General features: G+C 53.3%; 1 protein-coding gene and 1 long non-coding RNA gene across 3 annotated transcripts in view; both read left to right on the top strand.

Annotated features, from left to right (window-relative positions):
• The window catches only part of LOC306663292, a 726,016-nt gene that overhangs the window by 634,918 nt on the left and 65,256 nt on the right, over window positions 1-25,842 (top strand). The gene's annotated exons all lie outside the window — the stretch shown is intronic.
• Window positions 11,983-25,648, top strand: LOC306663305 (uncharacterized protein; the record flags this gene model as incomplete). The annotated part of the gene is made up of 5 exons (XM_079143718.1): window positions 11,983-11,993; window positions 12,055-12,346; window positions 21,855-21,981; window positions 22,204-22,296; window positions 23,932-25,648. 5 exons carry the CDS (start codon window positions 11,983-11,985, stop codon window positions 25,407-25,409), a joined length of 2,001 nt encoding a protein of 666 aa, XP_078999844.1. The 3' UTR covers window positions 25,410-25,648.

Raw genomic sequence — 25,842 nt, 5'->3', positions numbered from 1 at the left:
AGGAGGAGGAGGGTAAGGAGGGCACGCAGGGGAGGAGAGAGGATGCAGTGCCCATGCATCTCATGGTCTCCCAGGAGGCTGTGTTCACCTGAGGAAGTGAGAGTGACGGGGAGTTGAGCGGGTCACTGGCCACAGCTGCAATCCAGCTGCTGATGAGGCTGAGGTGTGAGGCTCTCAATGCGACCAGCCTCAGGAACCCAGGGAGAGACTCTGCCTGAAAACAAAACTAAAGAGGACTGGGGATGTGGTTCACGTGAAAGTGCCCCTGGGTTCAGTCCCTGGCACCAAAAACCAAAATAAAACTGAAGAGGGAGAGATGGTTTGCCACGATCTAAGGATGGTGATGTGTTGGGCATGCTGGTGCACACTTGTGACCCAGGGACTCAGAGGCTGAGGCAGAAGGATCAAGTTCAAGTCCCTCAGCCATTGAGCAAGCCCCTAACTCTGGAAGACCCTGTCTCAGAACAAAAAATAAAAAGAGCTGGGGATGTGGCTTAATAGTTGTGTTCCCCCTCCCCCGGATTTAATCACCAGTACCAAAAAATAAGAGAGAAAAAGTACAATATATACACGTACCAAAACATCACCTTGTATCCCCATCGCGGGTGCATAGGTATTTGTTTCAAATTAATTTAAATTTAAAAAGAAAAAAATAAAGCAGGTGTCATGAAGAGATTCTATCTAGAAATCCATTTCCTAATGTACTTATTATATTCAATAAAATAAACTTCCTTTTAAGACATGTCATTTGACTATATTCAGTTGGATGTTTTAAAAGATATAAGCCATTAACGACCATGGCGACATAAATGTATTAAAAAAAAAAAACAAAAAAAAAACAGCCCTACAGTAACACATTCCTCCCTGGTTGCATTTAGTATTTTCCCATTCTTAACGTACAACTGCCTGCTAGTCTTCCTGGTGGATAATGAGCACATTCCCACCCAGGGCCAAGCGGCACGACTCCCCAGCGTGAACAGGTGCAGGCGCGTTCGCTCACCTGGGCGTGGGTGTGAGCCCCCAGCAGACTTCGGCCCGTGACTGCTTCTTAAGGGTGCCCGTGGCTCCGGGTGAGTGCGCACACCGCAGGTGCGATGTACCCCTCAGGCTAACGCGTCCAGGCGAGCGGCGACGGGCGTGCGGAGTCTGCACTCGGAGGCCTGCGGAGCGGGAGCCGGGAAACCAGGCCGCTACCGCACAGAGGCTCCCGGTCCTACTCCCTGGACCATCCAAGAGCCCAGGGAACGTGGGAGACGGTGGGAGAGGGTAGAAGGAACGCAGGGGGCTGCCAGGAGGAGGGATCTGGCTGCGCAGGTAAGATCGTGGAACCGTGGAACCGCCTGCCAGGCATGATCCCAGCAGGAAAGGCCGGCCATGACTGCCCGCGGGGGACGTGAGCGGTGCCTCGGTTTTGTGCAACGAAACAGCAGAAGGGGATCTCGAATCTCTTGGTCTTGTGGTATTTTTTCTAGCCCCATTTGCCCGTCATGTGCACAGCAAAAAGGCTGTTTATCACAAGTTGGGAATCCAGCGCAGGAACTCGGAGAGGCTGAGGTACCGGGCAGACTGAGTGGTGGCCTCGAAGGCAGCTGGTGCCACCCTTCAGGCGCAGTGATCTGGTGCATCCCAGATCGATGGTGGCGGGTCTGGGCTCAGGAGCTGCAGTAAGGAGGAGAAGACTTTGGCGCAGTGCTCGGCGGTGGGAGCTATGGACCTGCGCCCGCACCCGGGACACCCAAGAGAGAGAATGGTAAAACAGACAGAGGCTCACTGCGCTTCAGCCGTACCCTGAGGAGAGAATGTCACCCCCGTGGCCAAGTCCCCAGCAGCATTCCCAGACTGACGTTAGAGCCAAAGATCCTGAGCGGACATGTGAGGTGGGGGCAGCAGGGGAAGGGCAGTCAAATGCCATCAACTCCTAGGTAGAAATATTTACTGGAGAATTTCTGTTACTGGACTGGGGACAGAGCTATGGCAGAGCACTTGCCTGCATATGTGAGGCCCTGGATTTGCTCTTCAGCAGCAGGCTTATGCACACGCACACCCTTTTATTGATAGATGCGTGTATCTGAGTAGCCATTGCCCAAACATGGTCATTGAGATTCCCCCCATGGTTGGTTGGTTGGTTGGTTTGGTACTGGGGTTTTAATCCAGGGGTGCTTAACCACTGGCCACATCTGCAGCCTTTTTTGTATTTTATTTAGAGACAGGGTCTCACTGAGTTGATTGGTGCCTCGCTTTTGCTGAGGCTGGCTTTGAACTCAGGATCCTCCTGTCTCAGCCTCCCGAGCTGCTGGGATTACACGTCTTTGCCACTGAGCCCAGCCCATTTTTTGTTCTTTTTATTTTGAAACAGGGTCTTGCTAAACTGCCTAGGGCTTTACTAAGTCACTGAGGCTGGTTTGCAACTGTGGTCCTCCTGCTCAGCCTCCAAAGCTGCTGGGATGACTGGCATGCTGCATTGCACCTGGCTCAATGAAAAATTTTAAGTCACTTTTAAAAATTCCTTATCAGGCATTCCATCCACATGAGTCTCTGAATTGTTGCTAGAGAGTGCTTGGGCCTGGGAGGCATCGCGTTGTCCTGTTCTTCATATTTCTGTGCTCCCACATTCAGATTTGTGCATCTGGCAGATCAGTTCTCCCTACCATTTTTTTTTTCTTTCAGTTTTCTCCTAAAGACCTGTCTTGGGGTGCCAGCCTGTTAGGGAATGTTGCTCTTATTTCCACTTGGATACCATCTATTTCCCAGCAGCTTCTTCAGCGGTGTGAAGGATTTGGGGCACAATGTGTACCACGGTGGGGTAGGAAAACACTGCCTCTGTGGGTCCTGCAAGGACGCTCGAGAGCCACGCAGGGGTGCTGTAGACAGCTGGGTGCGGGTGCTCATGTGCAGCCACTGCCCGTGGGAGTGGGACGAGAGTGGTTTCCTAGACACAGGGCATGCCAGCTTTGCCACCTGCAAGGTCCTCTGGCACTGGCACCCCCAGCAGAGGGCCTGAGCACCTGTCCACTGGCAGCCCAGAGGTTGCAGAGCGGCAGTCCCATGTGGCACCCACGGCCAGTCCTACCTCTGGGGTCAGCCAGGACATGGGGCCCGGTGGGAGTGGCCCTGTGGAGTGGCAGCATGCCTGGTGGCAGGACTGCAGCTGGCATCAGAACATGCCCCTTGGCCCTCTCTGGCTGCATGCCTGCGACTGGGGTGTGGTGGGACTCACGTGACCCCTCCGCATCCTGTCGCTAAGAGGGGCCTGAGCATGGCCCAGGGGATGGGGAGCGACTCAGGACAGGGCTCCCAGGAAGGAGTGGAGAGATGGGGGAGCAGCTCACCAGGGACAAAATACAAACCCCAAGTTATGCCCCAGTGACCCGTTTCTTCTAGCCACACCCGCCTGCCTGTAGTTACCACCCAGTTAATCCTTATCAGTGGATTGGTCCACCCATCAGTTTACACCTCTCATAACCTGATCACTTCACCTCTGAAGAGTCTTCTTTGACTTGGCTAGAGTAATCAAGAAAAAAGAGAGAAGACCCAAATAAATAAACCAGAGAAGAAACAGGATACATTATAATGGAAGCCACAGAAACACCAAGGATCACCAGAAACCACTAGGAGTAAATTGGGACACCCGGAGGAAATGGACAAATTCCTAAGCACTCGTAACACACGGAAACTGAACCATGAAGACAGGGGACACGAAGAGACCAGTAACCAATCACAAGATCAACTACGTCATGAGTGTCTCCCAGAAAGATAAACTCGGGACCTCACAACATCACTGCTAAATGTTACTAAGCTGTTAAGGAAGAGCTAGCTCCAATTCTTCTCAAAGTAGTTCAAAAAACTTAAAGGGTGGGAACTCTTTCCAAACTCATTCTTCAAAGCCAGCATTACCCTGATACCAAAACCAGAAAAGGACACAGTAACAACAGAAGGCTAGGCACAGGGGCACACGCTGGTAATCCCAGCAGTTTGGGAGGCTGATGGAGGAGGATCACAAGTGGTGAGGCCCTAAGCAACTCAGTGAGACCCTCTCTCTAAATAAAATACAAAAAAGGGCTGGAGATGTGGCTTAGTGGGTGAGTGCCCCTGGGTTCAATCCCTAGTATCTCAAACAAACAACAACAACAAAAATATCCCGACGAACATGGATGCAGACATTCTCAATACTAGTACACTGAATTCATCATGATCAGCTAGGATTTACCCAAAGATGGAAAGAGACTTCAAGTCAGTAAACATAATGCATCACATCGGTAAAACAAAGAACAAAGAGTGGAGGGAAGCTTCAGGTTCAGATGCACCTGCACATAATCTTCCAGTAGAACTTGGGGAGTGGTTACCACAAGTAAATGTGAAACAAGACAGATGATGTGGTCTCAGGTGCCTGAAGGGCAGGGGCTGCCACGGCCAGCTCAAGGGCCAACACCAAGTCTGGCTCCCTTCCTAGCTTCTTCTGTAACCCTCACCCCAACTTCTCAAGAACTCCCTTCTGAAGATGAGATCCTGCCTCCCTCCTGCCTCGACCACTCTCCACTCACGGAGGCCCGGGCTCCAACAAGGGCGGGCTGGGACCCATCCCCTCAGACGACCCACCACCCGTCACGGGCTCTCCCTCTTGGCTTTGGGTTCCTGCCCGTCCTCTCATCTGCTTCATCCCTCACTCAGTTCCTGCTCCTGCATCGTGTGACCCTTGGGATGGTGGATGAAGAGCTGACCATTGCCCGAGGGCAGGCAGAGCAGAGGGGTTACCAACTGGAGAGGGAGAGGGCAGTGAAGTGGCATAGCACTCCCCGGTGTCTGGGTGAGTTCAGAGAAGGCATTTTCCTGGGTGAGTGTCTACTTACACCTGTGGAGCTTTGGCTGCTACTTTGTGTGCACCAATTGGGCATCCATATTCTGTCCCGCGAGAGACAAAGATCCTTCCCAAACTCTAGTCTGTCTCCTCTGAGACTAGCAGGAACTTCTGGAACAGGTCTGGAACAGGTCTCAACCTGGTCCAGGAAGACTCTCATAAAATTCTGATAGTTTCTAACAGCTCAGGAATCTAGCATTCTGGGGTGACCTGGCACCCATTAACATATCCACCTGAGTGGCTGAAGGTGTGAAGGGGTCTCCTGTTTCAGAGAGCACCTGAGGTTAGGTCCTTGCCCTCCGTGGCCTGTGAGCGCCCTGGTCGCACATGGACCACCCCATCCCACTTCTTTTCCAAATTCTTGGGTCTACCTATGACTGGACTCCCCCTTTCTGTCATATTCTCTTGAAAACGTCCATACCGGGGCGGGAGGGGGACCCTGCTGGGTATGTTAGAACAAGGCGGTGACCCCCTCACCCAATCCTGCAATTCCAAGTTCCCTCGCGAGTTAGGCAGGGCAGGAGGACTGGTCTTGGCTCAGGAGTCACTGGGAAACACGGCAGAGAAGAACCAGCATCCTGCTGGGAATGTGCCTCCGCAGCACAGCGGCTGGAGCTGCGATGGCCTAGTCCCCAGGTCACTGTGTCACCTGGGCCTGAGGAGGAGATGCGCAAGTAACCAGCTGCTTGACCCCAGGGTTGCTTTCCAGTCCCCCGGAGAAAGACCTAGAGGACACAAGAGAGGTTTTGGACGTCTTGACTCCCTCACGCCTCGGTGGTGGTGGCTGGCGCACAGTGGGGACTGGAAATGGGTGGACGGGTTGCTTGCCCACTCGCAGGTGGGTCTCCTCAGAGGTTGCTGAGTACCTGCTCTGCTTCACAGCCAGGCTCACTCTGCGTGGATCCTTTCCTGAGGACTGGGGACGAGGGAAGTGGCCGCTCCCTAAGCAAAACAAGGGATGCAGACCTCAGCAGACTCAGAGAAGCCTGTGTGGACTCGGCACGTGGGGGCCCATTTTCCGGAGGTGAAAATGGCCGTATGTTACAGAGGGTTTTTTTAAATAGGGTACAATGATGTGATCACTGGAAGCTGTGCACGTGCAGTGTGCACAGTCAGGGGCTAGTTGTACGGGTCAGAACTAACTTAGGAGGGCAGATGTGAAAAGGTTGAAACTCATCATTATCTGGGGAGACAGGAGTCCCAACCCGAAGGATCAGTACTCAAGCCTTGCCCATTGCTTTTCTTTCCCTGGGATTGGTTATTTCCCAGAGTTTCACTATTTGCTGTGTCTCCACTTAGGACTAATTTGCAATGGGGGAAGGTCAGAATTCAGGGCCCAGCATTGAGTATCTGCCCCTTTCCTTTAGGGCCTGTTGTTATTAGGAAAGGAGACTAGCAGGTTGATCTTTGACTAGTTTCCCCTCCCTGCTCCTGAGATGCACCTCTCTCAGCTTCTCTTCTGGAGCTATCTTGTAACTTGTAATATTACTTTCCAAAATCCTTCGGTTATCACATTCTTTCTTTATTTTTTTATTTTATTTTTTTGCAGTGCTGGGGATTGAACCCAGGGCCTTGTGCTTGCAAGGCAAGCACTCTACCGACTGAGCTATCTCCCAGCCCTTTATTTTTTTTAATAGATCATAAGATGTTATTATACTCAACAACATAGAGGGGGTCCAGCCTTAGGTCTCCAGGAAACAAGTCACCCACAAAGGGCGAATGAAGCTGGGCTGGTACCCACAAGCACCTCCCCAGAGGTCCCCGGCTGTCCCGCCATGCTGCCACCATGCTGCCGGGGGGCCTTTCAAGGGACTTGACTCAAGGAAGGGCAGGGGGGTCCGAGAATCTGCTTTCCCGGGGGACTCAGCTCCTCCAGGCCAGCACCTGAGTGGAGACAGGTCGCAATGGCAAGGTGGTAAGAATCCAGGGCCAGGACGTCAGCTGTCCTCTGTGTCCTTTACTCTTGGGTCACATCTCCCTCTGTTCCTTGGCCACAGTGCTTGATTTTTTCCAAAGAGAGTGCTGAACCTCCTCCTCCTCCTCCTCCCCCCCCCCCTCCTCCCCCCTCCCCTCCCTCCTTCCCCCTCCTCCCCCCCCCCTCCTCCTCCCCTCCTCCTCCTCCTCCTCTCCCTCCTTCCCCCTCCTCTCCCTCCTTCCCCCTCCTCCTCCTCCTCCTCCTCCTCCCCCTCCTCCTCCTCCCCCCCTCCTCCTCCTCCTCCCCTCCTCCTCCTCCTCCTCCTCCTCCTCCCCCCCTCCTCCTCCTCCTCCTCCCCCCTCCTCCTCCTCCTCCTCCCCCCCTCCTCCTCCTCCTCCTCCTCCCCCCCCTTCCTCCTCCTCCTCCCCCCCTCCTCCTCCTCCCCCCCCCTCCTCCTCCTCCTCCCCCCCCTTCCTCCTCCTCCTCCCCCCCCCCTCCTCCTCCTCCCCCCTCCTCCTCCTCCTCCCCCCCTCCTCCTCCTCCTCCTCCTCCCCCCCCTTCCTCCTCCTCCTCCTCCCCCCTCCTCCTCCTCCTCCCCCCCTCCTCCTCCTCCTCCTCCCCCCCCCCCTTCCTCCTCCTCCTCCCCCCCTCCTCCTCCTCCTCCCCCCCCTCCTCCTCCTCCTCCCCCCCCTTCCTCCTCCTCCTCCCCCCCCTCCTCCTCCTCCTCCTCCTCCCCCCCCCCTCCTCCTCCCCCTCCTCTTTACATTCTGAGGAACTGGCGGCTCCCATCCTCCGGGAGCTGTTTCAGCTGCTGTGCCCTCACATCCTTTCCCTGTCTTTTTTTCGGGGAGCCACGTCTTCCACAGGATCTTCACGACCTGCTTTGAACTGTCCTAACTGCTGGTCGCCTTGATGAAGACGGCACTCTCCGTCACCTGCTCGCTGACCATACCTTTTGCGGCGCCAACACTGCTTAACTTCGGCTTCTTTCTCCAGCGTCACCCAGAGTCCTTTAGTTGGCGCGTGAGCCAGAAATCCCTGCATGCTCGTCCTGGAACGTCGGGGGGCCAGTCTTCGGGCTCAGTCTCATCCTCCTTGGTAAGCCAGGAGGTTTTCATGGGACTCCGGGTGCTGGCGTTGGGGCAGCTGCTGGCCTCCTACCGCTGCCGCTCTGCTCCGGGCGCCGCTGCAGCTCCCGCCCCGCGCCCCGCGCCCCGCGCCCCTCGTCCCGCCCGGCCGCGCGGCTCCCGCCGAGGCCGCAGCCAAGCTCGCACGTCCTCCGCACGGCGGCCCCCAAGTTCGTGCTCCCCGAGTCCCGGTTCCCCACTTGTTTAGCGGCCTTCTAACCCCAGCGCACGCTTTCCTGGACCCCGAGGAGGGCGCAGCCGACCGCAGCGCTCAGAGGCGCTGGGACGAGGGGTCGTGTCGGGGCTGGGGCTGGGGCTCAGGGGTAGAGCCTCGCGAGTACGTGCGCGGCCCCGCATGGAAATAAATAAATAAAAGGTAAAACGAAAGGCGTGTGTCCATCTGCAACTCGAAAGATCTTTGAAAGACGTTCGGTGCTCAGGTGGGCTTTCGGGGCTGCTCCGTCTTTCCACACCGCACGGAAGGAGGGGTGCTGAGTGGAAATGGCTGAGGAACCGCAGGAAGCCAGAGGAACCGCAGGGCACCCTGGTGGGTGGCCGGAGCATGTCCTGTGTGGGCACCGACACCGGAGGGCAGGGGGCGCCTCTGTCTCTCTGGAGGCCAGAGGAGAGGAGTCTCGGCAGAGAGGAGGGAAATGCTAAGCGGAGGACCAGGGCCGGATGAGCCCAGAAAGCTTTCCCGGGGTGTGGGGTGTGGATGGCAACAGGTGAGGTGCTCCGTGGGCGCTGGCCTGTGTCTCTCTCTGGATGCGGCCCTAGCAGGGACCTCCACTTGGTTGGCAGGTCTCTGAACCGTTAAGCAGGACTCTCCTCTGTTCCACCACCTCTGGGCTTCCTCAGCGCCTGCTCTGGCTATCCTTCTCCTGTGTGCGCAGCTCCCTGGTCTTGCACACGGGCTAGCCCATGAGGGAAGGCAGCTCCTGAGGTCCCCGACACCTCCTGTGCTGCGGTTCCTGGTGTGGCTTTCTGTTGGACCTCCCACCATCTTCGGTGAGAAGGGGATTTTCCTCTTTTCCTATTTTGGGGACTGCATCCACCATAGAGTAGGCACCGTCAACATGAGCACAAGGCCATGGAAGTGATGTGGCCATAAATCAAAGAATGCCAGAAGTCGTGAGAACCCTTTCCCAGCATGCCCACACACAGCCAAGCCCAAGTCAGCCTGGGAAATGGAAGTCTGGCATTTACCTCCGTGAAGAGAAACAGCAGTGGCAGCAGCTGTGTTCCGAGGCACAGGAATTCCACACATCGGCGCATCTGGTCCCTCCTTCACCCTGTTCTTTTAATTAATTTATTTGCTTTTTGGTACCCGGGATTGAACCCATGGGCACTTACCCACTGAGCCACATCCCCAGCCTTTTTTTCATATTTATTTAGACACAGGGTCTCATCAAGTTGCTCAGGGCCTTGCTAAGTTGCTGATGCTGATTTTGACTTGCAATCCTCCTGCCTCAACCTCCTTAACCACTTGGATTACAGGTGTGAGCCACCATGCCCAGCCCTTCACCCTGATTCTTGCAATCAAGCCAGAAAGAATTCAGATAAGTCACTCAGAGTTACAGGTGTGAGTTTATTGAAGGGATAGGAAAAGAGAAACGACACACTCAAGGGGGAGAGTGGGTCCTCTTGGAGAGGTGTGTTAGCACAAAGGGCCTGGCCAGAGGCAAACTGTGCCAATCATGTCAGCCTCCTGCTCAGGAATGAAGTTTCATGCAGGACCAGGGTGTGCAGGAACTGGGTGCTGGACCCACTTTCCTTGTGAAAATGAGCCACTAGTCAAAGAGAAAGTTTGTGCTTATATAGGTTATACTGAGAGGTAAACTGATTATTGCCAGAGCATGTCTAATGGTGGATCCAGGGTCAGGAGTCAGTGGAGGGTCTGGCGTCAGTGGACAGTATTTATCCCTTTCCCTCTGGGGTTTCAGTGTACTGTCACCGTGAAAGGACTCATTAGGGAAGGGTCAGCACTTGAGACTGCCCGTCTAGGCTTGGGTGGTACTTCCTCCCAGGACTGTCTTGTCATTGGGAAGGAATGGACTTGAGAAGAGCAATCTGTCGATGTGGGGCTTTCTTCTTCACTCCCTTCTCCCAGGCCACACTGTTTTGGGGTCTGTCATTTTCCATATCTAATAATGTGCCCCCTCCCACCCTCCAGCTTTATGGAGGGGGTGCCCAGGGAAGTGTCCAGAAAGCCCCACCCAGGTCACGTTTTCCTTTGAGATTTCAGCATTTGATATATCTACAATACTTGCTACTGACAGTCTTTATTTATTTGTTCTAATTAGTTATACATGATAGCAGAATGCATTTCCATTCGTTGTACACAAGTGCACAAGTGGAGCACAACTTTTTACTTCTTTGCTGGCACACAATATAGAGTCACACCATTCGTGCAATCAGACACGTACCTAGGGTAACGATGTCCATCTCATCCTACCATCTTTCCTACCCCCATGCCCCCTCCCCTCCCCTCACTCCCTTCTGCCCCAATCCAAAGTTCCTCCATTCTTCCAGGCCCCCACCCCCGGCCAGGCCCACCTTTGGACTCTTGACTGACAGCAGGACATCAGACCTTCAAGTACCCACTGTCATGTGGACTCTAGGTCACTTTGGCCCATGCTGACTGGTTCTAAATGCATCCTGTAATTACAGATTTTATGGTTGGGGGAATCATCCTTATCTCCCTGATGTCTGGGAACAGGTCTGTGTTAAGGTCTGCAAAAGACTTCAACCACCGGATTCAGGGTGATTGGGGTTCTTACTCAAATATCAGGCCTGCATTTCTCCTGCAGAATACAGGTAGTTTGCTGAGGAATGTGACACACCCTGTGGACCTGAGCCAGGCAGGGCTTCAGGCGAATTGCTTTTTAAAAAGAACAGCATGTGGGGGTCAGCACAGTTGGCCAGAATTATCTCCCTGGCCTCAGGTTCCCCTTGCTCACATCTGTGCCCCATCGGCAGGAGCTCTAAGACAGCCCCGTGCATGTAAGCATGTAAGCCAGAATGGTTCCAGCCCCATCGTGAGAGCACAGGTGACTGGGGCGGAAGTCACAGTCAGTCAGGCCTGGAGGTGCTCACTCTCTGGTAGAGAATGGCCGCAGTTATAGAAGGGCTCTGTGTTTCCCAGCTTATGACACGAGCCACTAATCATTGAGCAGAGCGCAAGCGTTTGGGCAAAGTCTGATTCTTCTTTCTCTGGGATCCATTGTTACCCAGAGTTCACTGCTCGCCCTCTCCTCCCTGGACTCCTGGACAATGGAGAAGGGTGGAAGTTCAGTGTCTCCTCCTCCCTTCAGAGCCCATTGTTGGGAAGGATGGATATCTGCCTTTTCCCCTCAGTGCCCATGGTTACTGGAAAAGGATTTACTGGGAGAGGTTCAGTATTCGCCTTCGTCCTCCAGGTCAGTTTGGGGGCTTGCCATTTTCATTTTCCATAGCCTCCAGTGCACAATGCAGCTCCTGTACTGACATTCAACCACTGGCGCAAGGGAGGTACCTGTAACAAGATGACCCCAGGGGCAGAAGCAGGAAACAAAGTAACTGGAAGAGAAGAAGCCCCACTCCCCGTTTAGGCTTAGTGAAGTAAGCCCTAACCTGTGTGAGCTCCTAGGCTGTTGACAAACTTGAACCCATGTAAGGAACGTAACATGCACCCTCCAATAGAACTGAACCAACTCCCTTGCCTTGATATGGCCCAAAATGGTTTATGTATAAAAGTGAAGGCCTGCTGTACTCAGGGCTTAGATTTGGGAATAATCCCTCTGGTCCCTGTGCTACTAATAAAGTTGTTCCCAGATCTCCGTGTCCTGAACCTCATTCCCCAATATAAAAGAACCCCAAATTAGTAAGGACGTGATCCTATGCATGGGTGGCTGGAACCCAGGAGTCTGCGCAAATATTTACTGGAGTGTAAACCAGCACAAGAATCAAGTGTGCCTACCCAGTGGCCCCGCCACCGTGTCCTGTGTGACCTAGAGACGCTCTCCGGTTGGGTAATAGGACCCACGGCGACGCTCCGATCAGATCAGTGGGCGACGAGGCTTTGAATACTTGGGAAGGAGATCAGCATGGACGTCCTGTTACTGAACACATCAGAGTCAAACAGACCTCTCAAGCTCTAGAGCGCCCGCCTGCCACAGCTCCCACCGAACGAGACCGGGCCGCCCAGACCACCCGCCGCCCCGCGCCTGCGGTCACGTGCGCAGGGCGGCCGAGCTCCGCCACCCCGCCGCGCGCGCGGGCAATCGGCCCGCCCCTCGCCCGGCCGTGCGGGAGGCGCCGCGCCTGGACCGCCGGGGCCGCGCGGCCGCAGCGCTTCCGGCTCCTCTGCGCACGCGCCGCCCCGCCCCTCGCGCCATCTTGCTGCGAACGCCACCGCCCGCCAGGCGCCCCTGGTCGTGGGAGGTGCTGGAGCGGGAGTCCGAGGGCCGGGTGAGTGGACGGCCGGGCCGGCTGCTGGGCCCTGCGGCGCGGACGGCGGCGGGAGCGGGCTGGCCCTCGGGCGGCGGGGCCTGGCGTGCGGCGCCGCGGAGGGCGCGGGCGGGGCGCTGTGTGAGGCCGGGCGTGTGAGCTCCGGGGACGCCGGGGTCGCGCCCAGCTCCGGTGCGGGGACCCCGGGGTCGCGCCCAGCTCCGGTGCGGGGACCCCGGGGTCGCGCCCAGCTCCGGTGCGGGGACCCCGGGGTCGCGCCCAGCTCCGGTGCGGGAACGCCGGGGTCGCGCCCAGCTCCGGTGCGGGAACGCCGGGGTCCAGCCCAGCTCCGGTGCGGGGACCCCGGGGTCCAGCCCAGCTCCGGTGCGGGGACCCCGGGGTCGCGCCCAGCTCCGGTGCGGGGACCCCGGGGTCGCGCCCAGAACCTCGGCGGGGACCCCGGGGTCGCGCCCAGCTCCGGTGTGGGGACGCCGGGGTCGCGCCCAGCTCCGGTGTGGGGACGCCGGGGTCCAGCCCAGCTCCGGTGCGGGGACCCCGGGGTCGCGCCCAGCTCCGGTGCGGGGACCCCGGGGTCGCGCCCAGCTCCGGTGTGGGGACGCCGGGGTCGCGCCCAGCTCCGGTGTGGGGACGCCGGGGTCCAGCCCAGCTCCGGTGCGGGGACCCCGGGGTCGCGCCCAGCACCTCGGCGGGGACCCCGGGGTCGAGCCCAGCTCCGCGGCGCCTCCCCGGGCGGTGAGCTGGTAAGGAGCTCGCGGAGCCAGACTCCGGGAGCCGCCTGCGGCCGGTCCTCCCTGTGTGGCAGTGCTGTCACTAAAGCAGCGGGGCTCTGGTCCCCTCCCACTGCCGCTGCGGGCTCTCCCACGGAGGCCAGGACTCGCTGCACCGGAACTGTTCCAGGTCAAGCTGGTAGGAATTTGGCCTTATTCAGAGCCAGCTTTGGAGGAAGATGGAAGAAACCTAGGTGTTTCAAAGGTTGTCTTCCCAGTTCCTGAAACTTCACAACTGTTGAAGAAGAGGAGGCAGCAAGCCGGTCAAAAGGCAGGAAGTGTGCACGTGCAGATTGGCGACCCTGTCAGGATGGGGCCGGCATCCCTCTCCCCCTCCTCCCTTTCCTTTGGCACCTGTGAGGGTGGGGAGCCGCTATACCCTCAGCTGCCACTCTACAGGAGGTTCCTAATTCAGGGAGGGGGGCTGCCACCTTCAGTTTGAAAACTGCCACTCCCAGGTTGAGTTTAGTGTTTTGTAGCAGACCAGTTTCCAGGAACAGCCAAGTTCTCAAGGGAGATTGGGGTACTAGGTGATGATGGTACCCCAATTTAGGGAGTAAAGTAAGCCTTACAGAGTCTGAAGGAAAGTGCCACCAGAAGAACGCTCCTCTGGCCTGAATTGTCTCTGGTCTTCAGAACAGGCAGAAGCACCAGGGACCTGCCAGCTGGACTCTAGCTTTGTGGGGCCCAAACAGCAGGAGTGCAGCAGGCTTGCTCGTGAATGCTCACCCAGAGGCTGTCCCAGAGCAGGGCATTCTGGACGTTTGGGACCCACTTTGAGTAAAGGAGTGCCGAGCTTCAAAGGGGAGGCAGGAGCCTTGGAAATGTCCTTTATTGGAGGGGCCTGGAGGTGTGGTCTTGGATGGAGAAATGCCTGTATACCTGAGAGACTCTCCCCAGTGCTTTTTGAACATTCCATTTCTTCATTGATCCCAAATTGCTTCCAGTGTCTTAGCTCTGAGACTTGTTTTATCACCAAATTTGGCATCTGGAAATCTGTTGATAACTCCTGTCCTGATGGTTCTTCCTGGTAATTCAGGAAGGGTTTACCAAGGTGCTTCTACCTTATATGGAAGGTTTTGTTGCTGTTTTGGAGCTAGGGTTTGGACTTAGGGGCACTCAACCACTGAGCCACATTTATTTAGAGACAGTGTTTCAGTTGCTTAGCGCCTCAGCCTCCCAAGCCTCTGGGATCACAGGTGCGTGCCACTGCGCCCTTCTGAAAGGTCTTAAGAATTAAATTTGAGGAGGTGTGACTTGCCCAGGGTCACTCTTCAGCTGGCATTATCCATTTTGCCACAGTTAAGTCAAAATAGGCATTTCCTTAATTTTAAAATAATTTTGTGACATCAAAGTACATTGCCTTAAAATACCTACCCTTAAGTATATCCCTATTTTTTTTAATCTCTAACATTTTCTGTGGTCACATGACCTCACTAATGGAGTTGTAGATGTGTTTTCAGGGGGCCTTTGTGGGGCCTTGATGAGGTCTAAAGGACTAAGTTCTTCCCACGGTGCAGCTTTTAAAAAATCTTTCTTTTTGGTCTTTTCCAGCTAATGTGTTGGGGAGCTTTGAACAGGAGAATCTAGGACCAAGCCCCATGCCCAGTTCCCTCATGACTCACTCCATTCACCTTCTCCACCTGCTTCCAGTATTTCCAGGAGCACCAAAAAATGAGTGAGACCCCAGTGAGTTGCTTTATATCCATTCCTCACTTGGTTTACATTATGTTTCACAGGTTGCATAGGTCTGCAATTTAAAATGGAAAAGTAGAACTAAGTAAAACTCAGTTTGAAGTTGGCACCTAGTAATGTGCAGGTGACCTAAGGCTCATCTGAGTTGCGGAGCAGTATGTCCCTGACCTTTCTGATGTTGTGACAGAAGGCAGACACATTTCTCACAGCATTGGAGGGAACTGAGAAAAGAACCTGTCAGCTCTCATGGGACACCATCTTGTGGATTCCTCACTGCTGTATGCTTCCTTAATGAGTTTTCCTGGAGTTCCTCCCAGCGCAGCCCCCACACTTTGGAAGGGTGTACTTGGTTCATAGATGAAGCCGGGATGTCAGTAGGGCTGAGTCGACCAAGGTCTGTAAGCAACCGTCTGTATGTACCTTTCAGTGCGTCTGTGCGTGCAGTTGTACTGCACTGGTGGAAGGTTGAGTTTCCTGCTCCTGGTGGGTCTGTGTGTGTGACCTTGCACCACACTCGTGAATGGTTGTTCTGTTGAGCAGACACACCTCATCTGCACATTAGTCCACTCAGTGTGGTGTCAGTTAAGTTCCTCAGAAACTCACCAGTAACGTACACAGTAAAATGTAATGACTGTTCTCAAGTGTCCACAATTTTCTCTTGGAACTTCTTAGATTCTGTTGTGGCCTCATTGATGATTTCTTCTCCTTCTTGATTTCTTCTACTTTTTAAAAAATTTTTTTAGTTATAAATGACAGTAGAATGCATTTTGACATATCATACACACATGGAGTACAACTTACCATTCTTGGGGTTGAACATGCTGTGGAGTACACTGGTCATAGGAACATAGGAATGCTAAGTCCAGTTCAATCCGGTAAACCTTCACTCCAACCCACCATTGTGAGTCAGCATCCGCCTATCAGAGAGAATGTTAGGCCTTTGGTTTTTTAGGATTGACTTATTTCACTTGGCATGGTCGCCTCCAGTTCCATCCATTTACTGGCAAATGCCATAATTTCATTCTTTATGACCGAGTAACATTTCCTGTGTGTATGTGCTGTTTACCACCTTCTTATGTAGCTTATGTCTCTTGGATTCTGCCCTCTGTGGTTTGGCACTCCTGTTTCTGTTTCTTTCTTTCTTTTTTTGTGGTGCTAGGAGTTGAACCTAGGGGCGCTTAGCCACTGAGCCACATCCTAAGCACCCCCCTCTATTTTTTTTTTTTTATTTAGAAACAGGGTTTCACTGAGTTACTTAGGGCCTTGCTAAGTGCTGAAGCTGGCTTTGAACCCACAGTCCTCCTGCCTCAGCCTCCCAAGCCTCTGGGATCACACGTGTGCTCTACTGCACCTATGCAGTACTCTTGTTCCTTGAGGAAACCAGCCTGAACCTCTTCCTCAGCCTGTAGACCATGCTGGCAGCTGTCCAGATGTGGCTCAGTGGTCGAGTGCCCCTGAGTTCAATCCCCAGTACCAAATAACAATAATAATAACAATAATAATAATAATAATAATAATAAAGTGACTTGGAAAAATGAATGCATATCAGTTGAAACTTTATGAAATATACTTGTAGTTAATAGTTGCTTAAGGAAAAAAGTTAAAATCCACTTAACTGAACATTTTAAATTCATAATCATAGCTTCATATCTAACATAAGTTGTGAAACCTGGTTTGTTGATTTACATTGAACTTACATCCTGTGTTTCAAATGAGGGTACCATCTGTGGTCTCTAATGAATTTTTGGTCTTCAGGTTATCTGCTGAGTAACATGACTACAGCATTTACAGACTTCCTATGTGTCCTGACTCGGTGGGTCAGGAACTTGGACTGGGCAGTGTAGGTGGGCTGCCTTTTGGTGCCTGTTCTCTCAGTTGGAAGGACTCTGGTGGGTGGAGACCTGGAGCTGTTAGCTTCTCTGGCAGCTTGGACTTGCTCAGCCTGGCAGTCCAGGACAGTCAGATTTGCCTGCTTCTCAGAGCAGGTGACCAGGAGACCCAGGTGGAAGCTCTGAGCCTTCCTGGGGTCTTTCCTCGGAAGTCTCAGAATGGCTTTCCTGACACAGGCCTGCTCAGGCACATCCCTGTGTCCACCCCACTTCAGGAGTGGGCCTTTAGAGTCTGCCTTTCGAAGAGAGTAGTAGGACTGCACCAGTTGCTAATGTGCTGGTTTACCCTCTGACCACAGTGGTGTTCTTTCCCCTCCCTGTCTCTCTCATGTGAGATATGTTTTGCTCTTTTCCAAAGCCTCAAAACCTTTTTGGGGGGTGGGGAGTAGCAGGCATTGAACCTAGGGCTACTCAATCATTGAGATACATCCCCAGCCCTTTTTATGTTTTATTTTTTATTTTGAGGCAGGGTCTCACTAAGTTTCTCAGGGTCTCACTGAGTTGCTGATGTTTGAACTTGGGATCCTCCTGCCTCAGCCTCGCATGCCCCTGGATCATAGGTGTGCATCATTGCATCTGGCCTCAAAACCTTCTAGTGTTATGGTGCTGATTGAAGGCTGAGCTGCCTCTTGGTGACCAGCCCTCTCTGTCTTTCCCACACATGCACTCATACTGAGGAGATGGGGTGAGCCTGGTGGCAGGCCCTGCACCAGTGTCGAGAAGCCGCTGGTCGCCTGCTTGGATTCTCTTTGTGGAGTCCAGTCCTCCTGAGAACTGCTCGCTCTCCTGGCTCTGCCATTCTCTCTCACTGTCCCTTTCCGAAATACCTGGGTTCTTAGTGGAACATCCTTCTTCATCCATGTTTTGGGTACAATCAGGAATCCAGCAGCCTCCTTTTCAGCTTTTTTCCGACTCCAGACATCAGGTATAAGAAATTGTTTAAGTGCAGTGAGCTTCCATCGTCCCAGGATGCATTAGACCAGAGCCACTCTGGTGCTCGGTCACACGCCCCTCTTCTCTGCCGTCGCTTCTCTCCTGGGCACTAGGGACAACAGCCTGGAAGACCCGCTTCTTACCAGGCCTACTCTGCATCCAGCCCTAAGACCTTAGAGTACTGGAAATATTTTTGGTCTGGCCATAAAGCCATTTCTAACTTACAAAAAGTCAAAAAAACTGGGAATAGAAATAGTTTTATTTCAAACCTGCCGACGGTTGGATCCTCCTCATTTCTTCCAGATTCTGTGTGGAAATTGAACATCCCTGCTTACTAGTTCATTTCTCTCCTCTTTTTGTTGTTCTGTTTTTTTATAGATCCTATTTGTCTAGGCCTCGCTTGTTCTCTTCCTCTTTTCGGTGTTGGGGATTGACATTAGGGGTGCTTGACCACAGAGACACATCCCCAGTTCATTTTATTTTTTATTTTGAGACAGGGTCTTGCTAAGTTACTGAGGCTGAGTTTGAACCTGGGATCCTCCTGCCTTGGCCTCCCACGTCTCTGGGATTACAGGCTGTGCCGCGTGCCTGGCATTACCTTTTGTTTTAAAGGCAGAGGAGACCAGTTAGCTGTTTCACATTCCCAAAAATCTCCAAGGTGGAGCCCTGAGGCGATGGCCTCACTGTGAGTCGTTCTGTTATGGTGGACCTCATCCTGCTGACCGGCCTCCAGTCGGTAGCCCAGAGGGCTCCATCTGTGTCCAGTGACACTTTCTGACTTCCCTTCGGGTCTTGTGCAGCAGTCTGGATGCCCTTCCAGATTCATGCGTGAATGGACTCGAGGCCTAGCCTCTGGCCTTACAGCAAGTACCATGTGCTGTGACTTTTCATGACTGTAGCACCCCATTTCTGGCTACCAGACTCTGTTCTGTTTATCTCTGCTTAAAAACCACCCTAAAACTTGTTATAAAGGAGAGAGCGCAAACCATTGAGAATTCCCACCCAGCATGTACACGTCTGTCACCGTCAGGAGCCAGTTGTTCCAGGTCCCTGGTGTCCAGAACAAAGAATTGAGTAAGACAGAGTAGCAGGAGAAGTACAGATTGCTTGAAGGTGAAGGTAGCACCCTGTCAGGTAGAGCAGAGTGGGGTGGGAGCGGGAGAGGATCAAGGCCTCGGGGTTTGAAGCGAGGGTCTCAGGTCCTGAGCTGTGCAGCCTTCTCTTCCCTGTATGGACCTGATTGACGACCTTACCCCATTTGCTCCCATGGTTACCTTATGATACGGGATTAGAATATTTCCAGTTGCCTTCCCCGCATTGGTAACTTTAGAAAACCCAATTAGAATACTGCCTACTTTGCCCCCATTGGTGATTTCAGAATTCGACTCTGGCGGGAGTTGTCCTGGTGATGGGATTTATTGTAAGCAGGGACAAGACTCTGTCCTTGTCTTCTCCTCCAGCAGCTCCTCTCTCACCCCGTGTCTGCCGTCTTGGTGACCCGAACTCCTACCTAACGTTTAAAAACAAGAGGTGGAGCTGGACATGGTGGTGCACACCTGTGATCCCAGAGCCAGGGAGGCTGAGGCAGGAGAATTGCAAGTTCAAGGCCAGTCTCTGCAACTTAGCACGGCCCTGAGTAACTTAGTGAGTCCCTGTCTCTAAATAAAACGTAAAAAGGGCTTGCATTTGACTCAGTGGTCACGTACCCTTGAGTTTAATCCCTGGTACCAAGAACAGGCAAGAGATGAACAAAAGCAGTGCTGGCGCTGCCGAGGGGCACAGGAACTCTGCGGGGTCTGCTTGCTCTGCTGTCACCTCCACTTCTTCATGCCGTGGGCAGGCCAGTCGCCCTTCACGTGGCTTCTAACCCTGTCCCACCTGAACAGCTGCCCCTGGTGGCCAGGGGGGTGAGCTCCCAGGAAGCTCCCCTCCAAGGTGACCACGCACAGGGTGCCTGTGAACATCAGGTGGCTGTTTCGCACCAGCTGGATGACCTGGAAGAGTTGCCTGCTTGCCTGGAACCCTGCTGAGAGCTTACCTGTCACAAGCCTGTGGGGATCGCTCCCTCGCCCCGGGTCACCAGCCGTCCAGACTGTCCTCCCGCGTTCTGTCGCCTGCCTGCTCCTCGTTTATCTCACCCATGAGAGGGTGTGTGCCCACGTCTGTGTGGCATGCGTAGGTACATGGCTGTGTATGTCGTCACATGCGAACCCTGTGTTCAGAACAAGAAAGAGCAACGCGTCCATGTTTGGCTGCCTGATTGCTGTGATCCTACAATATGTGCGGTCAGAAAAATGAGACGACACTCCATTTGTGTGTGATCTATCAAAGTGTACAGTGCATTCTACTGTCATGTACAGCCAAGTGGAACCAATAAAAAGAATTAAAAACAGCAGGAATCTTTTCCTTCTCTTTAAAGAATTAATTTTAACATTTTTTGCAAGACAGCAGATTCTCTCAGATTCTGTCTTTGAGCAGTGGGGGTGCAGTCTTGGGCTAGTGAGACTTCTCCAGACCTCTCTGTTTGCACGACTTATGGAAAGGCTGGGTGTCATTTTCATCTTTGTTCCTCTGTAGGCAGATATTTCTTCTTGCTGGCTTTATTCAGAATTTGTGTTTTTAATTTTTAAATTTTTGTTGCTAGGTATTGAACCACTGAGCCACAACCCCAGCCCATTTTTGTTTGTTTGTTTTTTAATTTAGAGACAGGGTCTTTCTAAGTTGTAGAGGCTGGCTTGGAACTTGTGATCCTCCTGCCTTAGCCTCCCGAGTCACAGGAATTACAGGCATGCCCCAGTATTCCTCGCTGGTGGTTTCCTTTCTTGAATGCTATTTTAGCCATGAAAGCTGTTTGCATCTCTCCTGGTTTTAATGTTGCTTGTTTGATAACACCAACGTCATGGCCTTGTCTGGTCTGATGCCTGCTCCTTCACTTGACATTGTAGTTTCATGTTTGTTCTACAGTGTGATTTTCTTTTCATAGACAGACATAGCGTGTGGGTAAAATGAACTGCTTTAAGTGTGCATTTGGTAATGGAAAGCATCCGCGTGCTGGAAGCTGTCTTAGTTCATTCCAGCTGCTATAGCAAAATACCTTAGACTGGGTGATTTGTAAGCAGCAGAAATGCGTTGCTCTCATTTGTCTGGTGAGGCCCATCCCTTGTAAGTGTGCTCACATGGTGGGAGGGGTGGAAGAGCCCACTTAGCTTCTTTCTCCCATGTTCACCCCTGAGCTCCGCACACGGCCAGTCACGTTCCATGGCCACCCCTTTTTGTTCTGATGCATTGGATTAAGCTTCAGTGTGCAAGTGTCGGGAAGATCCGAGCTTCAGCTCTCAGGGGACGTGGCCCTGAGTTCTGTGGTAGTTCTTCTGTTGAGCCTCTGCCTTCGGAGGCGTGTTTCCTTTTGTTACTGTGTTTTCTTCCCCTTGGTGGGTCAAGATGGCCAGAGTGGACTAGATTTGGGTATTTCTCTCCTCCCCTGGGGAAGGCTGGTGTGGGCTGGAGCTGGGCATTTCCTTCTGCCCAGGTAACTGAAGCTTAAGCACCGAAGCTGCCACACCAGGTGGGGCTCTGTCTAAGTGGCTTCCTGGCACCAGCATGTTGGGAAGAAGAGTGCTCTGGCCTGTCCCACAGTGGAAGCCGGGCAGTTCCCCCAAGGTGCACATCGTCCTGGTGTGTGTGCCTGAGTCCTATGTTGTGTGCTGCTTGTGGCTGGCCTGGAGTGGGGGCTTCGTGACCTGGACAGCAGAGCACCTCTCCTCTTCCAGTGAAGTGCAGCGTTACAGTGCCCAACAGGGCCACTCCTGTCTCCTGTATCGCCCTGGGATGTGCAGAACTTGGGTCCAGATTAGTGTGTTGGGCACCTTTTCCCTGGTGTTTGCACTGTGTGTCTTCATACAGTCACCTGGCCCTTGGAGCAGCAGGATTTTAGTCACGATTCTTTCTGCCAACAAGGAGGGCTGTAGATGTATAAGGTAAACTCTGTGAGTATTCAGTGGTTTAAGGATTGCAGTGGCAGAATTGTTTTCCTGTGATGTTCCTTTATCCACCATGTAAAGTGCAAAGCAGACTCCATCTTATGTGAGATACTTGGGAGGGGCGTGCGCGCGCACACACACACACACACACACACACACACACACACACACAGGAGTTAATGCCCAGATTCTTGTTTCTGACCCAGGTGGAGGGCTTGGGCTGAGGAGACATGTTCCCTTACAGGGGATGGTGTCCTTCGAGGATGTGTCTGTGGACTTCACCTGGGAGGAGTGGCAGGACCTGGATGATGCTCAGAGGACCCTCTACAGGGACGTGATGCTGGAGACCTACCGCAGCCTGGTGTCCTTGGGTGAGTGAAACGCCCAGTAATCTTCCTGGAGCAGCACTTCCTTCCTTGGTGGTGCATGTGACATCTGTGCTGTAGGGTCGAACTCGTCCTTGAACGAGGTATTTCCCTCTAGCGAAAGGTGCCTGTGGCCTCCACTGCCAGCCGCCAGGGCTGGGCTCTTGGCAGTCTCCACGGGACCCGAGTCAGCACATGGGCAGATCCTGCATTGTGTCTTATTAACAGGGCTTTTCATGACCAGACCGGAGGTGATTTTCAAGTTGGAACAAGGAACAGAGCCATGGCTGGTCAGAGAAGCCTCGGACCAGTGCCTTTCAGGTCAGTCGGTGTGCTGGGCATGGGGGGCCAGGAGGAGCGAGCAGGGCAGAGGTGGGTAGAGGTGGGCAGTTGCCCGGCACCCTCACACTTTGCCTGAGCACAGCTCGGCTCCTGGGAGGCCCTGACTCGTGCCCCTCGTGCCGGAGCCACCTGCTCGGTAGCCTCAGTCGCCCTGGGTTCTTTTTACTCTGTCGCACATCTTAGTGGAGCAGAGTTCAACCTTTGGTAATTCTATGCATGGGCTTAATACCACAATGCTCAAAATAATGCCTTTTTTCCTGTAGTTTGCAGTCTGATGAGAGGGAAATGAGATTGACATTTTAAGTAGTTGGGTTAGAACCCCAAGGCATATTTAATCAGCGAAAGAGAAAAATGCCTTGTGATGATTCAGGAAGGAAGGGAGCAGAGAAGGCAGGGTTAGGGGATCGTTAGTGTACTCCTGTAAAGCTGCAGCTTGAGTTACCTCTTTTCCAATGTTGACATAGAGTCTATAGGTGAATGTAAAATCTAGATTCAAGAGTGGAATGACTTGGAGATATAGATTTAGAAATCAGTGGTTTAAAGGTGTTATTAAAAGTCATCTTTATTGAGTAAGTCATCTTTGTAGTTCATAAGAAAATGAAAAGAGTCCAGGAGTGAGCCTTATGTTCCACAATGTTGGAAATCAGGAAGCTGAGGAAGACCCAGCGTAGGAGCATGATCAGGGAGGTCCAGGACTTGAAGGAGAACCAAGAGGTTCTGGGTCCCAGGGCTGAGTGACCCAGTTGAAGTTCTCAAGATTTTGCGGGGCATGGATCTTAAGTTCAGCATTTCTGCCTTCCGTTTGTGGAAATCATTCTAAAATAACAGGGAATGAGAAGTGTACAGGAGGTTCTGTTCTCTGTGACGCTGGGAGGTGGCTGGAACACCAGTACAGTACAACACAGAGCAGAGCTTTCCAAGCAGGGCCATGGGCTGCACCTGGGAGACGGAGTACCAGGGCTGCTGGCCCCAAGGTGGTGCAGAGCCAGAACTTTCTGGCCAGGAGGGTTGTCCAGCTCGGGGCTACAGCTGCTTAGGCCTGGACTGGGTTCAATTAGGAGTTTGCAGGAAGTTGTCCTGGTTCAACATGGGGAAGAGGAGGTTTTTTAATTTGAAATTTCCTAAGTGCCTCTATCCACTTCCCAGGGAGTTGTGAAAACTAAATGAATACAGTTTCTGTCCCTAAGCCGTATTCCTTCCAGATAGCTGACCTTCCTGCCCTTGCAGGAAGCCAGTCCATAGTCTTTCCAATCTTCAAAACAGAAACTGCTGTAAATGCCAGCCTTAGATACTCACCCTTCATAAAAGGAAGAATAAATGGCCAAAATAAAATGCCAATGGTTAGCACTTAGTTGGAAACCGCAACAAGCCACTAAGGACATATTTTTACCAAATAGTTCTTCACAATATAAAGAAGAAAAAAAATGAACGAAAAGCAGTTTAACATCAGAAAATCAATTAATGTAACATTTCATTGTCAGAAAGAACATACATTTATAAAGCCAGTACTTATTAACCGACCCCCATAAAAATCTTCTGCTGCTGTGATAGGAAGAAGCTTCTTTACCTTCACATGAGCACTCTTTTACTTCTTTGCTTATTTTGTCATTTCAGATGTGCAGATAGTTGATGATGTCGTTGAGAACAGCCAAGAAAATCATGGTAGACCTTTGTGGCAGGTTGTCATCAACAGCAGCACATCAGCTAAGGAGAGACTTGAATTAGGAAGGTCATTTCACTTGAGCTCAAAATGTATTTCAAATCGGATGGTAAATAGTGGAAACGCTTCGGTAGCGAGACCTCAGGAATTGGGTGTGTACCGAGGCATGCCTTTCCCTGGAGGGCCTGGTGCCCACAGTGTGCCCGGGAGGGCCCCCACCCACGGAGAGCTGCTCGGCGAGAGCCACCAGGCTGGGCAGCAGCATCTGGGAGGTGGGGGACGAGGGGGCGCCCTCAGCACAGAGGCAGCACTCCTGTCCCACCAGAGGGAGCGTGGGCACAGCGGTGCGTCTCCCCCGGCGGGGAGGAAAAGCTTCGCCTGTGTCCTGTGTGGCAGGACCTACTCCAGAGCGTCTGCCCTCACCAGCCATCAGAAGACCCACACGGGAGAGAAGCCCTACAAGTGTGGCCGATGCGGGAAGGCCTTCTTCGTCAGGTCTGTCCTCAGAGACCACCAGAGGACACACAGCGGGGAGAGGCCCTACCCGTGCGCCGGCTGCGGGAAGGCCTTCTGCCACAGGTCTGCGCTCATCACGCACCAGCGGATCCACAGCGGGGAGAGGCCCTACAAGTGCTGTGAGTGCGGGAAGGCCTTCCGCAGGAAGTCGGCCCTCGTCACCCATCGCAGGATCCACACGGGGGAGAAGCCCTATGAGTGCCCGGTGTGCCACAGAGCCTTCTGCCAGAAGTCGGTGCTCAGCTTGCACCAGAGGACTCACTCAGAGGAGAGGCCCCATGCCTGTGCCCAGTGCGGGAAGGCCTTCTGCCGAAAGTCGGCCCTGGCCATCCACCAGAGGATCCACACGGGAGAGAAGCCCTACCAGTGTCTGCAGTGCAGGAAGACCTTCTGTCAGAAGGCAGGCCTCACTCTGCACCAGAGGACTCACACGGAGGAGAGGCCCCACGCCTGTGACCAGTGTGCGAAGACGTTCTTCCTGAAGTCGGGACTCGCCATGCACCGCAGGACTCACACGGGGGAGAAGCCCTTCGGATGCAGCGAGTGTGGGAAGGCCTTCTCCCAGAAGACACACCTCCGGAGGCACCAGAGCATGCACAGTGGGGAGAAGCCCCACGCGTGTGCCCAGTGTGGGAAAGCCTACTTCCACAAGCTAGATCTCACCAAACACCTGCGGATTCACACCGGGGAGAAGCCCCACGCATGTGCCCAGTGTGGGAAGGCGTTCCGCATGAAGTCCTACCTCCACGTGCACCAGAGAACACACACGGGGGAGAGGCCCTACGAGTGTGTGAGGTGTGGGAAAGCCTTCCGTCGCAAGTCTCACCTGAGCAGCCACCAGAAAACTCACCCGGCTGCTGCTCCGCAGGGCGCAGCCTGGCTCTGTGTGCTGCCAAAAGCCCCTTCTGCTCCCTAGGGCTCACTGTGGCTCCCTGTGGGAGGAGCCTGCAGCTGCTTCCAGGCCAGATGACACGCGTGTCCCCATGGCTGTGCCTCGGTGCTTGAGTCCCGAGACACCAGGGTGGCCCTAGGAGCTCTTCTCAGAGAAGGTGACTGACCAGACAGAAGGAGTCGCCGAAGAGATGAGATGGCCTCGCTCTTCCCAGGCCTCCACGTACACTTCACAGGAGCGAGAAATAAATTCCTCCTCTGTGAGCCATTGTTTGTGTGATGTTTACCACGACCCACCGAAGCACATTCCCTGTGCAAGGTTATGGAGGGTGTTTTCAGTCCTTGTTATAACTTGATCAGTGTACCAGAAAATCCCAGGGATAATGTAGCAAATTGGGAACAACTTAACTTTCATATGCCAGAATTTTTTGTAAAGGTAAAGCAATCAATTTGTGCGA

The sequence above is a fragment of the Sciurus vulgaris genome, assembly GCF_902686455.1.
Source record: "Sciurus vulgaris genome assembly, chromosome: 6".
Lineage (NCBI taxonomy): Eukaryota > Metazoa > Chordata > Mammalia > Rodentia > Sciuridae > Sciurus > Sciurus vulgaris.
The sequence above is the reverse complement of the archived record's forward strand: the minus strand, read 5'-3'. Positions and strand labels throughout refer to the sequence as shown.